Below are 16,335 nucleotides of genomic sequence, written 5' to 3'. Positions count from 1 at the left end.
CTGGTAGTCATAGACTGTAGAGCCAGAGGGAGTTAGAGGTTGCAAGGCCCAGAACCAGACAATTTTTGGGGACCGTGAGGTTTGAAAACAGGCAGAATGAGAGGTTGGTGAGGTCCAGAACTAGAAAGAGCTGAAGATGGTGAAATCTGAAGCAGAGGGATTTTAGAGAATGTGAGTCCTAGCTGGGCACAGTGGCTCAGGCCTGTAGTCCCAGCAATTTGGAAGGCTGAGGCAGGTGGAGCACTTGAGGTCAGGAGTTCCAGACCAGCCTGGACAACGTGGTGAAACCCCATCTCTACTAAAAATACAAAAATTAGCTGGGCATGGTGGCACATGCCTGTAGTCTCAGCTATTTGGAAAGCTGAGGCAGGGGAACCACTTGAATCCAGGATGTGGAGGCTGCAGTAAGCTGAAGTTGCACCACTGAACTCCAGCCTGGGTGACAGAGCAAAACTCTGTCTCAAAAAAAAAAAAAGAAGAAAGAAAGGAAGAGGAAGACGACAAAGAGAAAGAGGAAGAAGAAGGAGGAGGAGGAGGAGGTCTAAAGCAGACCACACTGGAGGTTGTGTGGTCTAGAACCAGTGCAGGTCAGAGGTTATACAATCTGGAACTGGAGCAGGTTGGAGGTTGCATAGTTTGGAAGCAGAGGAAGTAGAAGGCTGCCCCTGAAGTAGGAGGACCATGAATGAAGTCAGTGTCTGGGCAAAGCTGGGGGCAGCAGGAAGCCCAGAGCGGAAGGGGCAGGCAGAGCTGGCGGGCAGGGCTTGGGGGGCTTTGGCCTCAGTTGGAAGTCGCTGGGAGTGAGGTCTGGCCCAGAGCCTCACCCCACTGACACCTGAGGAGGGGTGAAGATCAGAGTCCCACATTCTTACAGACCCTAGGCAATTCATCACGATTAAAAACCATATCACAAAATTGACAAAAATAAAAATAATAATATAAGAAGGATAGAAGGAAACGTAATCACATTGACCTGTGGATCATTGTTCTCGCCAGAACCTGGAAACACAGATATGACCCCCCAACCCTCCCCACCCCCAATTCCCCAAAATAAAGCCAAGAGAGGCAGAGAAAGGGATAATGAGGTAACCAAGTATTGAGAACCCCAAGAGAAATCCTGAGAGGAGGAGGAGGGAGCCAGGGACCCCCTCCCAGAGGTCACTGAGCTGAGACCACCCCAAAGAGCCCCCAGATTGGGAGCAGGCAGAGGGGTGAGGGCTGAGGTAGGCCCGAGGTGGGCAGGGGGCACATAGAGAGGAGAGGGGCCCCTCTCCTGGCATCCCCATCCTGTGCGTTGGCTGCCAGCTTGGAGTGTGGTTGAGGTCCTTTCTGGGGGAGGAGAAGGCAGATGGGGAGAGGAGGCAGCTCAGTCGGCTTGGTCCGAACCTGCTGTTGGCTGGAAGTGGTCCCTGGGCTGGGTAGTGTCCTCATCTGAGTACGGAGAGAGCAGTGAGGGGCCCAGGCCTGCAAAGATGAAAGATAAATCAGAGGACAACCATAACCCCAATGTTTGAAATGATGTGTAAAATCTTAAGGAAATTGAACACTTAAACAAAGGATTTTTAGTAAAGTAATTTTTTTTTGTTTTTGTTTTTTTTTGTTTTTTTTTTGAGATGGAGTCTCGCTCTGTCCCCTGGGCGGGAGTGCAGTGGCCGGATCTCAACTCACTGCAAGCTCCGCCTCCCTGGTTTAGGCCATTCTCCTGCCTCACCCTCCCGAGTAGCTGGGACTACAGGCGCCCGCCACCTCGCCCGGCTAGTTTTTTTGTATTTTTAGTAGAGACGAGGTTTCACCGTGTTAGCCAGGATGGTCTTGATCTGCTGACCTCGTGATCTGCCCGTCTCGGCCTCCCAAAGTGCTGGGATTACAGGCTTGAGCCACCGCGCCCGGAGAGTAAAGTAATTTTACTTTTGCGCAGAGGGGTGCCTCTTTGGCTAGCTACCATGAGAGCACGCTTGAACAAAGGGGCAAGAGAGCCTTTATTTTTGACGCAAGTCTTGCTTTTGTACCTTTTTTTTTTTTTTGGCTGTGGTCGGGTTATACAATTTAAACTAATTTCGGTTGGCTAAACATTTGATTTGTTTGGATAAGATGGGCACGTTAAAGAAAGCGGAGAGGAAAGGGGAAGCGGTGTCTGTAATGATTTAGAAAGTTACTCTTTTTTTTAAATAAGGAAAGGAACGTGAGCTGGTATTGATAACGCCTGGTATTGTGGTGTGTCTGGGCATTCAAAAAAGGCGAAAAGGAAAAAAGGAGAAAAAGGGAAAAAGGCAGTGGGGAGAGGTACTATGAATGAAAGAATAAAAGATTGATTGGGTTATTTGAAGAGAAACCTCATCAGATCCCACACCAACCCGTCTCCCCTTCCTGGGACTTAAAAGCCTGAGTGGCGAGGGAGGCCTGCCTGGATTCAAACGGCAGTGACTGGGCACGTTCCACTCTTTGAACCTCTCTGGGGTGTTCAGGACTGCAGTGAAGAACCCGAGTCCAGAGCCAGACGCTGCCCTAGTTTGAATCCAGGCATTGATATTTACTTGCTGTGTGACCTGGGGCAGGTGACTTCACCTCTCTGTGCCTCAGTTCCCTCATCTGTAAGATAAGCTAATAACAGCACCTCCCTCTTGGGCTGTTGTACGGAATAAATGAGTAAATCTATGGAAGGTGCTTTGAACCATAACTAGTACTGATGAAAAAGCAGTTAAGTCAGCTGTTGTTACTTGAGAAACCAGGATACTCACACGTACTTCATTTATGAGAGTTTATTCATTCAAAACATATTACTGTCGGGCGTGGTGGTTCATGCCAATAATCCCAGCACTTTGGGAGGTCAAGGCGGGTGGATTACTTGAACTCAGGAGTTCAAGACCAGCCTGGGCAACATGGCGAAACCTCGTCTCTACAAAACATACAAACGTCAGCCAGGCATGATAGCACATGGCTGTGGTCCCAGTTACTTGTGGGGGCTGAAGTACGAGGATTGCTTAAGCCCAAGAGGTGGAGACTGCAATGAGCTGTGTTTGTGCCACTGCACTCCAGCCTGGACACAGTGAGAACCTGTCTCAAAAACAACAACAAAAAACCCCGACACATTTACTGAGCACTTACTTTGTGTCAGTTACTGTGCCAGGTGCTAGAGAGACAGCAGTGACCAGGATGGATGAATCTCCCTGCTCTTGTAGGACCGACATTCCAGTGAGAAGCACCAACTGCATCAGGTACATACAAGATTTAGCACAAAGCTAGACACAGCGCGAGTGCCTGAATCTTAGCTCCTCATTCACAAATACGTGCTGTGAACTTCCTCTGTGCTCAACCACCGCCCACCCACGTGCACAAAGAAGAGTACAGCAGGGACCCAGACACCCCTGGCCCCCGCCCTTGAAGGCCTCATACCCAAAGGAGAAGACAGACAGTCATCAAATGTTGACCCAAAGGCCTGTGTAATTATGGATTGTTATAAACCATTAGCATATGCAGTCAGGGAGGGCTTTGTGTAAGGAGTAATATTTGACTTGAGATCTAAAGGATGTGGTAACATGGCAAAGAACAGAGAGAAAAGTATTCCAGGCAGAAGAATCAGGATATGCAAAGGCCCTGAGGCAGCCTCCTCGAGCAAGGTGACTTTAAAGCCATCACAATGCCCCACAGTGTCTCCATGCAGTCAGCCTTCACCTTTCTCTCCTCTCTGCTTCAGCTACAATGGCCTTGCTTTTCCCCAAATAAGACAGAGACAGCCAGGCACAATCTCAGCACTTTGGGAGGCTGAGGCAGGAGGATCACTTGAACCCAGGAGTTTGAGACTAGCCTGAACAACACAACAAGACCTCTTTCTCTTTTTTTTTTTGTTGAGACAGAGTCTCGCTCTGTCGCCCAGGCTGGGGTGCAGTGGCCGGATCTCAGCTCACTGCAAGCTCCGCCTCCCAGGTTCACGCCATTCTCCTGCCTCAGCCTCCCGAGTAGCTGGGACTACAGGCGCCCGCCACCTCGCCCGGCTGGTTTTTTGTATTTTTTTAGTAGAGACGGGGTTTCACTGTGTTAGCCAGGATGGTCTCGATCTCCTGACCTCGTGATCCGCCCGTCTCGGCCTCCCAAAGTGCTGGGATTACAGGCTTGAGCCACCGCACCTGGCCGACCTCTTTCTCTACAAAAATTTAAAAATTAGCTAGACATGATGAAGTGCACTTGTAGTCCCAGCTACTCGGGAGACTGAGATGGGAGGATTGCTGGAGCCCAGGAGTTCAAGGCTGCAGTGAGCTGTGATTGCACCACTGTGCTCCAGCCTGGGCAACAGAGCAAGACCCACCCTGTCCCCCCCACCCCCAAAAAAGACAGATACAATCCCCACCTAAGGGCCTTTGCACTTGCTGTTCTCTCTGCCTGGGACACTCTTCCCCCCAATATCGTCAGGACTCACCCCAGGTCTTTGTTCAACTATCACCTTCTCAATGAAAACACCCTGATCATACTGTTTAAAACTGAAACCCCCCACTCCAAACTCTTTTTCCTTGCATGCATCATTTCCCCCATTACGCTTATTTTCATCTCCCACTCTATTTTTGTTCAATTGTTTGTATTTTTATTTTTTGAGACAGAGTCTTGCTGTGTTGCCCAGGCTGGAGTGCAGTGGTGTGATCTTGGCTCACTGCAACCTCCGCCTCCTGGGCTCAAATGATTCTCCTGTCTCAGCCTCTCGAGTAGCTGGGATTACAGGCGCCCACCACTGTGCCTGGCTAATTTTTGTATTTTTAGTAAAGACAGGGTTTCACCATGTTGGCCAGGCTGGTCTTGAACTCCTCACCTCAGGTGATCTGCCTGCTTCAGCCTCCCAGAGTGCTAGGATTACAGGCATGAGCCACCGTACCTGGCCTGTTTGTTTAAATAGAGACAGGGCCTGGTGCGTGCAGTGGCTCATGCCTGTAATCCCAGCACTTTGGGAAACTGTGATGAGCGGATCACTTGAGCTCAGGAGTTCAAGACCAGCCTGGGCAACGTGGTGAAACTCTGTCTCTACTAAAAATACAAAAGAAAAAAAAAAGCCAAGTGTGGTGGTGCCCACCTGCTGTCCCAGCTACTCAGGAGGCTGAGGTGGCAGGATCGCTTGAGCCCGGGGGCACACAGGCTGCAGTGAGCAGACAGTGCGCCACTGCTCACCAGCCTGAGTGACAGAGCGAGACCTTTCTAAAAAAAAAAAAGAGAAAGCCTGTAATCCCAGCACACTGGTAGGCTGAGGCAGGCGGATCACGAGGTCAGGAGATCAAGATCATCCTGGCTAATGTGGTGAAACCCCGTCTCTACTAAAAATACAAAAAATTAGCTGGGCAAGGTGGTGGGCGCCTATAGTCCCAGCTACTCAGGGGGCTGAGGCAGAAGAATGGCGTGAACCCGGGAGGCAGAGCCTGCCGCTGCACTCCAGCTTGGGTGACACAGCGAGACTCTGTGTCGAAAAAAAAAAAACAGAGAGAGAAAGAAAATAAAAATGTGAAAAGAAATAAATAGAGACAGGATCTCGCCCTGTCACCCAGGTTGGAATACACTGGTGCAGTCACAGCTCACTGTAGCCTTGAACTCCTGGGCTTAAGCAATCCTCCCATTTCAGCTTCCCATAACTAGGACAACAGGTGCGTGCCACCACACCCACCTGGTTTTTAAAATTTTTTTGCAGAGACAGGGTCTTGCCATGTTTCCCAGGCTGGTCTCAAACTCCTGGTCTCAAGTGATCCTCCCCTCCATAGCCTCCCAAAACACTGTGATTACAGGCATAAAACACTCACCCAGCCCTCTTGCACTCTTTTTAATTTGAGACAGGGTCTCGCTGTGTTGCTCAGGCTGGAGTACAGTGGCACCCTCATAGCTCACTGCAGCCTTGAACTCCCAGGTTCAAGTGATCCTCCCACCTCAGCCCCCAGAGTAGCTGGAACTACACGCATGCACCACCATGCCCGGCCAATTAAAAAAATTTTTTTAGGCCAGGTGCGGTGACTCACACCTGTTAATTCCAGCACATTGGTAGGTCAAGGCAGGCAGATCACCTGAGGTCAGGAGTTCAAGACGGACCTGACCAACATGGTGAAATCCCATCTCTCCTAAAAATACAAAAATTAGCTGGACACGGTGGCATGTACTAGCTACTTGGGAGGCTGAGGCAGGAGAATCTCTTGAACCCAGGAGACAGAGGCTGCAGTGAGCCAAGATTTCACCACTGCACTCCAGCTTGGGCGAAAGGGCAGTGTAGAGACAAGGTCTTGCTATACTGTCCAGGCTGATCTCGAACTCCTAGCCTCAAGTGATCCTCCCACTTTGGCCTCCCAAAGCATTGGGATTACAGAGCCACCATGCCCAGCCTCCCTCCTGCACACTTTCTCGTACTCGTTTCTTTGTTATGATCTCTCTCCTGCACTAGAATGTCAGCTCCGCAAGGGTAGAGATTTCTGTGCAATTTGTTCACAGTGAGTCCGCAGCCCCTAGAGCCATGCCTGGTGCTTACGGCGTGCTCCATAAATATTTGTTACATGCATGAAGGAAAGAATAAACTGAACGACAGTGACTGTGGCTGAAACAGAGGGCGTGGAGCACAGCATGGTCTGAGATGTGGCAGAGACTAGACCCTACAGGGATCTGAATCCAAATGAGGAGCTTGATCTTTCTTTGAAGGGCACTAGGGAGCCATAGAAGGGTCTTGAGCAGAGGAGGGCCAGGGTCCGATTCAGGCTCTGAAAAGATCCCTCTGGCTGATACCTGGAGGTTTCAAGTGAAACGATGCACTAGGAAATGACAGCTTGTCTCATGCTCTGTGGAGGGGCTGTGGGAAGCAGCATCACCACCGTAGCCACATGGGAAGACATTTCCTTTAATTTGTTGTTGTTGTTGTTCATCTTAAAACATTTTTAGGCTGGGTGCAGTAGCTCATGCCTGCAATCCCAGCACTTTGGGAGGTCAAGGCGGGTGGGTCACCTGAGGTCAGGAGTTCGAGACCAGCCTGGCCAACATGACAAAACCACGTCTCTACTAAAAATACAAAAATTAGCTGGGTGTGGTGGCACACACCTGTGATACCAGCTACTGGGGAGGCTGAGGCAGGAGAACTGCTTGAACCTGGGAGGCGGAGGTTGCAGTGAGCCGAAATCATGCCACTGCACTCCAGCCTGGGCGACAGAGTGAGACTTCATCTTAAAAATAAATAAATAAATAAATAAATAAATAAATAAAGTGTGATCATAGGCGTGCAGGCTCCAGAGACCTAGGCTCGGGTCTATGATCACACTTTATTAGGGTCTCTCTTCCTCTCTCCTCCGCAGTGCCCATGAGAAGACAGAAAAGACAGGAGGTGCCATTTCCATCAAGTTCATCTCCAAGCACTGACAGTCCCCTAGCACCTTTGGAATGGCTCCATCCCTCTCGCACCTCCCAGGGGAGAGGGTGCCCTGGGACTCTGGATACCCAGGTTGCTACTCACCCAGGGGCTCATTCAGGTCCAGGAGGTGGGTGCTGGGGTCCTGCAGCCTCCCTGGGGCTGGTCCTCCTGTCAGAAGGAAACTCTGTGGGAGAGAGAGACAAAGCCACCACCATCATCATCATCATCGTTAGTATCCCGGGAACGGCCGGGCGCGGCGGCTGTAATCACAGCACTTTGGGAGACTGAGGCGGGAGGATCGGGAGGATCCCGTAAGGCTTAAAGTTTGAGACCAGCCTGGGCAAGATAGTGAGATATCATCTCTACAAAAATTCAAAAATTAGCTGGGTGTGGTGGCAGGTGCCTGTAGCCCTAGTTACTTAGGAGGCTGAGGTGAGAGGATCCCTTGAGACCAGGAGTTTGAGGTTGCAGTGAGCTATGATCGTGTCACTGCATTCCAGTCTGGGTGACAGAGACCTTATCTCTAAAAAAAAATAAAAATAAAATAAAAATAAGGCCAAGCACAGGGGCTGATGCCTGTAACTCTAGTGCTTTGGGAGGCCAAGGTAGGAGGACCACTTGAGGTCAGGAGTTTGAGATCAGCCTGGGCAATATAACGAGACCCTAGCTCTACAAAAATTTTTAAAAATGAAAGAAGCTGGGCACGGTGGCTCATGCCTGTAATCCCAGCACTTTGGGAGGCTGAGATGGGCAGATCATTCGAGGTCAGGAGTTTGAGACCAGCATGACCAACATGGTGAAACCCCATCTCTACTAAAAATATAAAAATTAGCAGGGTGTGGTGGCATGTGTCTGTAATCCCAGCTACTTGGGAGGCAGAGGTAGGAGAATTGCTTCAACCTGTGAGGAGGAGGTTGTAGTGAGCCAAGATCGTGCCACTGCACTCCAGCCTGGGTGACAGAGTGGACTCCATCTCAAAAAAGAAAGAAAAGAAAGGAAAGAAAGGAAAGGAAAAGAAAGGAAAAAGAGAAAGGAAGGAAGGAAAAAAATATATATCCAAAGACAAGATGGTGCAGTGATTAAGGGCTACTGGGGTCCAGTGGCCACCCATCCGTAGTATGACTTTGGGTCAGTTCCTATTCAGTCATCCTACTTATGTACCTCCAGAGCCTCATTCCCCCTTATCCTTCTTCCTTCTCCCGAGGACCTGTGCACAGGGACCATAACAGCGTGCAACTTTGCTCCGTGTGTTCCTGTTGGTTAGCTCATGGGAGATACCAGCAGGTGGGGTATTTATTCTTCCCTGTGAGTTGGTGGTGTCCTCCCTCCATGGAAGGTTTCAGCCCTCATTAGCTGGACTCCACTCGCTGCAGGATCTGGTGACCACCCCACCCTGCACCTTCAGGCCAGGGCTGGTGCCCACTTCCCATGCTGTGCCCCAGGGTGCTGCACCAGCCTTGCTGATTTCCCTACACTAGGTTAACACCTTTTTCAACAGTCCTGTTATTAAATTCTCCTCAACACTCCATCTGAGTGTGCCACCTTTCCTATGCAGACTCTGATACAGTTGTTTAACCTCTTCTGTGTTAAGTGTGTCTAACAGTAACAAGAATATTTCAATAGTAGTTGTGGGGATTAAATATATTAATCGTGCAAGGAATTTAGAGCAGTCAGTGTCTGGCACATGGTAGGCACTTAATAAATGTAAGCTACTATATATAGAGAGAGAGGGTTTTTTTTCTTTCTAAGACAGTTTCACCCTGTCCTCCAGGCAGAAGCGCAATGGTGCGATCTCGGCTTACCTCCCGGGTGAGCAATTCTTGTGCCTTAGCCTCCCAAGTAGCTGGGCCTACAGGTGTGCACCACCACACCCGGCTAATGTTTGTATTTTTAATAGAGACAGGGTTTCACCATGTTGGCCAGGCTGGTCTTGAACTCCATACCTCAAGTGATTCTCCCGCCGCATCCTCCCAAAGTGCTGGGATTAAAGGCGTGAGGCATTGCGTCTGGCCTGTAAATTGTTATATTATCAACCACATCTCATATTCAAACAACCCTTTGCAGAGTGAAGAACCAGGGCACTGCTGGAAGCACTAGGGAGCCATGAAAGGTCCTAGAGGGAGGCCTTGCAGAAGGGACATAGTCCAGGCTGGCTTTTTTTTTTTTTTTTTGAGACAGGGTCTTGTGCTGTCATCCAGGCTGGAGTGCAGTGGCACGATCATGGCTCACTACAGCCTTGACCTCCCAGGCTCAGGTGATCCTTTCACCGCAGCCTCCTGAGTAGTGGGGACTATAGGCACATGTCACCACACCCGGTTAACTTTATTTATTTATTTATTTATTTTTGTAGAGACGGCATCTCACTATGTTGCCCAGGCTGGTCTTGAACTCCTGGGCTCAAGTGATCCTCCTGCCTTGGCTTCCCAAAGTGCTGGGATTACAGGCAGGAACCACTGTACCTGGTCCCGGCTTTTGTAAAGGGTATTGTGGTTGCTGTGGTGCAGAATGCATAGTTGAGGAGAGACTGGAGGAGGGACACTATGGGAGGCTGCTTTTGTTTGTTTGTTTGTTTGTTTGTTTAGATGGAGTTTTGCTCTTTGTCGCCCAGGCTCGAGTGCAGCAGCAGGCTCACTCCGCCTCCCAGGTTCAAGTGGTTCTCCTGTCTCAGCCTCCAGAGTAGCTGGGATTACAGGTGCCTGCCACCATGCCTGGCTAATTTTTGCATTTTTAGTAGAGATGGGGTTTCACCATGTTGGCCAGGCTGGTCTCAAACTCCTGACCTCAGGTAATCAGCCCACCTTGGCCTCCCAAAGTGCTGGGATTACAGGCATGAGCCACTGCGCCCAGCCATTTGGTTTGTTTTTGTACATCATTTATGGTCAGCCCACTGAGTGTCAGCTAAGGGCCTAATTTCCTTTAATTCTCATGGCAGTCCAGTGAGATGTAACTATTCCCACTTTCTGGATGAGGAAACTGAGGCTCCACATGGTGATGTCACCTGCCCAAGGTCTCACAGTTACTGGGTGGCAGACCTGGGACTTGAACCCAGGTCAGTCTGATTCTAGTGTCTGCACTTTGAACTCTGCACTAGTAATCCAAGGCCAAGACCTGTTCTAGTTTGGGGAGGGGGTCCCATGGGAGCAGAGAAGATTCCTGCAGATACCAGCCACATGCCATTTCTCCCCTTACCCTGCTTAGTTTTCCTTCTTTGCACTTACTGCATTTTTTTTTTTTTTGAGGAGTTTCGCTTTTGTTGCCTAGGCTGGAGTGCAGTGGCACGATCTCAGCTCACCGCAATCTTCTCCTCCCAAGTTCAAACGATTCTCCTGCCTCAGCCTCCTGAGTAGCTGGGATTACAGGCATGTGCCACCACGCCCAGCTAATTTTGTATTTTTAGTAGAGATGGGGTATCTCCATGTTGGTCAGGCTGGTCTCAAACTCCCGACCTCAGGTGATCGACCTGCCTCGGCCTCCCAAAGTGCTGGTATTACAGGCGTGAGCAACCGCGCCCAGCTGACTTACTGCCATCTTACATATATTAGCAGAGTTTTTTTTTTTTTTTTTTTTTTTGACAAGGTCTCACTCTGTAGCTCAGCTGGAGTGCAGTGGCGCGATCTCAGTTCACTGCAGAGGTTTTTAATACCCATTAGTGAAACTAGAAGATTAGGCTTCAGTCTCAGCTGGCCCACTGACTTTCTGTATGACCCTCAACCAGCCCCTGCCTCTGTCTGTTTCCTATCTATAAAACAGGAGGTTTAAGCAGGCTAGGTAATGAGGGCCAGAGAATCCCATTAATCCCCCAACACACCAGGCTGAGGGGAAACAGCAGAAAGTTTTCGGGTTCTGGGCTGGGAGACCTTTTGGGAGGTCTCACTCCCAGCAGCTCCACTCCCTCGTCCTCGTCTTCTGAGCTCTGGGCCAGGGTCCTGGAGGAAAACAGGCAAGAATCTCAGGACACAGCAAACCTGGGCAAGTGTGGGTAACAGTGTAAGCAGGTGACGAGCATTCGTTCACTCCTCTGAGTACCTATTTATTCCTTTACTCATACACCCACCAGTCCATCCATCCATTGATCCACCAATCTACCTTCTCATTTATCCAATGATCCATCACCCACCCACCCAAACAACCTCTATCCATTTATCCTTCCATTCATCCACCTATTTATCCACCTAGTTGTCCTCCATCTATCCATCCATCCTTCCACCCAGCCATCTACCATCCATCCATCCATCCATCCGCCATCCATCCACCATCTGTCTGCCAGCCATGCACCATCCATCCATCCATCCATTGATCCATCCATCCATCCATTAATCCATTGATTCATCCATCCATCCATCCGCCATCCATCTGCCATCATCCATCCATCCGTCCATCCATCCATCCATCTGCCATCCATCCACCATCTGTCAGTCATCCGCCATCCATCCATCCATCCATTGATCCATCCATCCATCCATCCATCCATCCATCCATTTATCCATCCATTAATCCATTGATTCATCCATCCATCCATCTGCCATCCATCCATCCACCATCCATCCATTCATCCATCCATCCACCCATCCATCCATCCGCCATCCATCCACCATCCATTAATCCATTGATTCATCCATCCGTCCATCCCCATCATCCATCCATCCATCCATCCATCCACCGTCCATCCACCATCTGTCTGCCAGCCATCCACCATCCATCCATCCATCTACCCACCCATCCATCCACCCACCCATCCATCCATCCATCCATCCATCCATTGATCCATTGATCCATCCATCCATCCATCCATCCATCCATCCATCCTCCATCCATCTGCCATCCAACATCCATCCATCCATCCATCCATCCATCCATCCATTGATCCATCCATCCATCCATCCATCTTCCATCCATCTGCCATCCAACATCCATCCATCCATTGATCCATCCATCCATCCATCCATCCTCCATCCATCTGCCATCCACCATCCATCCACCCATCCATCCATCCATTAATCCATTGATTCATCCATCCATCCATCTGCCATCCATCTGCCATCATCCATCCATCCATCCACCTGCCGTCCATCCACCATCTGTCCGCCCACCATCCACCATCTATCCATCCATCCATCCATCCATCGATTCATCCATCCATCCACCATCCATCCACCATCCATCGCCATCCATCTACCATCCATGCATCCATCCATCTATCCAGCCATCCATTAATCCATTGATTAATCCATCCATCTGTCTGCCATCCATCCACCACCCATCTGCCATCCATCCACCATCCATTAATCCATTGATTAGTCCATCCATCCATCCATCCACCATCCATCCACCATCCATCTGCCATCAGTCTACCATCCATGCATCCATCCAGCCAGCCAGCCATCCATTAATTCATTTATTAATCTATCCATCCATCTGCCATCCATCCACCATCCATCTGCCATCCATCCATCCATCCATCCATCCGCCATCCATCTGCCATCCATCTACCACCCATACATGCATGCATCCATCCATCCATCCACCATGCATTAATCCACTGATTAGTCCATCCATCCATCTGCCATCCATCCACCATCCATCTGCCATCCACCCACCATCCATCCATCCATCCATCCATCCAGCCATCCATTAATCCATTGATTAATCCATCCATCTGTCCGCCATCCATCCACCACCCATCTGCCATCCATCCACCATCTATCCATCCACCCACCCATCCATCTGTCATCCATCCACCATCCATAATCCATTGATTAATCCATCCATCCATCCGGCATCCATCCACCATCCATCTGCCATCCATCCATCCATCCATCCATCTGCCATCCATCTGCCATCCATCTACCATCCATGCATCCATCCATCCATTAATCCACTGACTCATCCATCCATCTGCCATCCATCCACCATCCATCTGCCATCCATCCACCATCCATCTGCCATCCATCCACCATCCATGCATCCATCCATTAATCCATTCATTAATCCATCCATCCATCCACCATCCATCTGCCATCCATCCATCCCCATCCATCCATCCATCCATCCATCCATCCTTCTAGCCACCCATCAATCCATTGACCCATCCATCCATCCTTCTGTCTACCCAGACATCCATCCATCATCCATCCATCCATCCACACATACACACATACATACATATACCCTTTCACCTACACATCCATCCATCTGTCCTTCCATCTACCCATTCATCCATCCATCCACCTGTTCACCCATTGAAGTGCCAACTATATTCATTAATAATTCCCGGCCCGGCGCGGTGGCTCAAGCCTGTAATCCCAGCACTTTGGGAGGCCGAGACGGGCGGATCACGAGGTCAGGAGATCGAGACCATCCCGGCTAACACAGTGAAACCCCGTCTCTACTAAAAAATACAAAAAAAGCTAGTCAGGCGAGGTGGTGGGCGCCTGTAATCCCAGCTACTCGGGAGGCTGAGGCAGGAGAATGGCATAAACCCAGGAGGCGGAGCTTGCAGTGAGCCGAGATCCGGCCACTGAACTCCAGCCTGGGCGACAGAGCTAGACTCTGTCTCAAAAAAAAAAAAAAATAAATAATAATAATAATAATAATAATAATAATTCCCTCCCTCCCTCATTTAATAAGTCTTTATCAGGCACCTACTTTATAGCCAGTACCAAGCTGAGAGCCTTGGAAGATACCAAGACGTATCCATAAGGATAAGACCACTCTGGATTCGAAATGAGCACATGCTTGCAATTTAGTTCTAGACAGTTTCTTTTCCTTTTTCCTTTCCTTCCTTCCTTCCCTCCCTCCTTTCCTTCCTCCCTTCCTTCCTCTCTCTCCACTCTCTCTCTCTCTTTCTTTCATCTTTTTTTTTTTTTTCTTGACAGTGTCTCACTGTTGCCCAGGCTGGAGTGCAGTGGCACAATCACAGCTCACTGCAACCTCGATCTCCTGGGCTCAAGAGATCCTCCCACCTCAGCCTCCCAAGTAGCTGGGACTACAGGCATGTACTACCACACCCAGCTTAATAGTTTCTCCGACACTGCAGCAATGTCTTCTAAACTCTGATAAAAATTGTCACTAGATCAGATATAACCAAAGGAGACAGCCCTGGTTGACAGGATTTGGATAAATGGTGAGAGCAGTGGAGGGCACTCCAGAAGGGGTGTACAGCCTAGGCAAAGGCATAGAGATTGGCACAAACTTGGCAGCTGCTGGGCCCACTGAGGGCCTGGCTGGAGCAGAGATCAGGGTTAGAGAAATGGTGAGGGACGAGGCTGAAGCAGGAGGCAGGGGCAAGACGGGGTGAGGGGATGCTCCCTTGATGTCCCCCCTTTACTGTGGCTCACCTCTTCCGAGCCCCAGCCATGGGAGAGGATGCTGAGGGCTTCCCTCTGGAAGGGCTGGAGCAGCTCAGCCGGGGGTCACTACCCCAGCGGGGCAGCAGAGAGGGCTCAAGGGCTGGAGGTGACAGGCCATGGAAGCTCCGAGCGCGGGGCCGGGGGACAGACCCCAGAGGTCTATGGTAGGCCCTGGGTAGCTGCTCGCTGGCGTTGAGCTGGAAGTCATCATCCATGGAGATGTAGGGGGCCAGCATCTCCAAATCCAGAGCGTCGGCATCCTGCGGAGGGCAGGAGGAAGGTAAGAGCATAAGCTTTGGACTTGGGTGGACCTTGGCTGACCTCCCAGCACGACCACTTCTGAGTTCTGTGACTGTGGCCAACAGTCTGAGCTTCAGTTTCCTCATCTGTAAAATGGGTATAAGGACTCCCTGAAGAGCATGTTAGAGAAATCCTAAATTGGGTCAGAAGCGTGGTAGCTCACACCTGTAATCCCAGAGCTTTTAGGAGGCTGAGTTGGGAGCTCACTTGAAGCTAGAAATTAAGAGACCAGTCTGGGTAACATAGCGAGACCCCCACCTACATAAAAAAGAAAAAAATTAGCCAGGTGTGGTGGCCCATGCCTGTAGTTCTAATTACTCAGGAGGCTGAGGTGGGAGGATTGTGTCAGCCCAGGAGTTTGAGGTTGCAGTGAGTCATGATCACACCATTGCAGTCCAGCCTGAGTGTCACAGTGAAACACTGTCTCAAAAAAAAAAAAAAGAAAAGAAAAGAAAAAAAAAAGAAATTCTAAATACCTCAGAGAAACCATTGGTCAAAATCTGAACACTGTGGCCAGGCGCGGTGGCTCACGCTTGTAATCCCAGTACTTTGGGAGGCCGAAGCGGGTGGATCACGAGGTCAGGAGATCGAGACCACGGTGAAACCCCATCTGTACTAAAAATACAAACTGGGTGCGGTGGCGGGCGCCTGTAGTCCCAGCCACTCGGGAGGCTGAGGCAGGAGAATGGCGTGAACCCGGGAGGCGGAGCTTGCAGTGAGCCGAGGTCGAGATCGCGCCATTGTACTCCAGCCTGAGTGACTGAGCAAGACTCTGTCTCATAAAAAAAAAAAAAAAAAAAAATCTGAACATTGAGAAGACTCAGTGAGGTCTTAGAGAGAAGTGAGAAACACACTGGAAACCAGAGGAAAGAGAATTTTTGTCCTGTAGTGGCTGAAAGTTTAGCAACACTGCTGTTTGCAGTTATGTGGAAAGTAGAAAATGCAACAAATACACTAGGTGGTCCAGCTAAGACTCCCAGCCAGAGTGTTGAAGGGGCTGCCTGATTTCTTCTTGTTACTTACAGTAAAAGGCAAGAGGAGAGAGAGATAAAAAATATTTCTCCTAAAGGAAGAGATGTTAAACATGAAGGAGACAGGACTTGAAGGTTTTGAATATTCTCAACCTCCTTGTGCAGTGAATAATTAACTGTACCCAAAGAGAGGTCTGGCTTTTGTCCCAGCTCCTGGAAGGTAACCTCTAAACCTCTGGAATTTTCTGAGTGATAGGAGTGTCTTTGCTATTCACTGTGAGTCTTTTGGACAATCTATGCTAACCAGGTGACTCATGGTCTAACCAGGTGACTCATGGTGAGCCCCTGGAGAGTTTATGCTAAT

The 16,335-nt window shown here is 49.7% G+C and overlaps 1 protein-coding gene across 5 annotated transcripts in view; it reads right to left on the bottom strand.

Annotated features, from left to right (window-relative positions):
• Positions 1-948: 948 nt before the first annotated feature.
• HIF3A (hypoxia inducible factor 3 subunit alpha) overlaps positions 949-16,335 on the bottom strand; it is a 48,610-nt gene continuing 33,223 nt past the window's right edge. For 4 of the 5 annotated variants that reach the window (XM_033223752.1, XM_033223755.1, XM_033223753.1 and 1 more), the window contains 4 exons: positions 14,689-14,960; positions 11,160-11,277; positions 7,454-7,535; positions 949-1,464 (listed from right to left, as the gene is read on the bottom strand). In XM_033223752.1, coding sequence (XP_033079643.1) covers positions 1,367-1,464; positions 7,454-7,535; positions 11,160-11,277; positions 14,689-14,960 — 570 coding nt within the window. In that variant the 3' untranslated portion in view covers positions 949-1,366. The remainder of the gene's footprint in view (positions 1,465-7,453; positions 7,536-11,159; positions 11,278-14,688; positions 14,961-16,335) is intronic. The other variant, XM_033223756.1, reaches the window with a different exon arrangement.

The sequence above is a fragment of the Trachypithecus francoisi genome, unplaced genomic scaffold (genome assembly GCF_009764315.1).
Source record: "Trachypithecus francoisi isolate TF-2019V2 unplaced genomic scaffold, Tfra_2.0 Lachesis_group12, whole genome shotgun sequence".
Taxonomy (NCBI): Eukaryota; Metazoa; Chordata; class Mammalia; order Primates; family Cercopithecidae; genus Trachypithecus; species Trachypithecus francoisi.
This window is presented reverse-complemented; position numbering and strand designations above follow the sequence as displayed.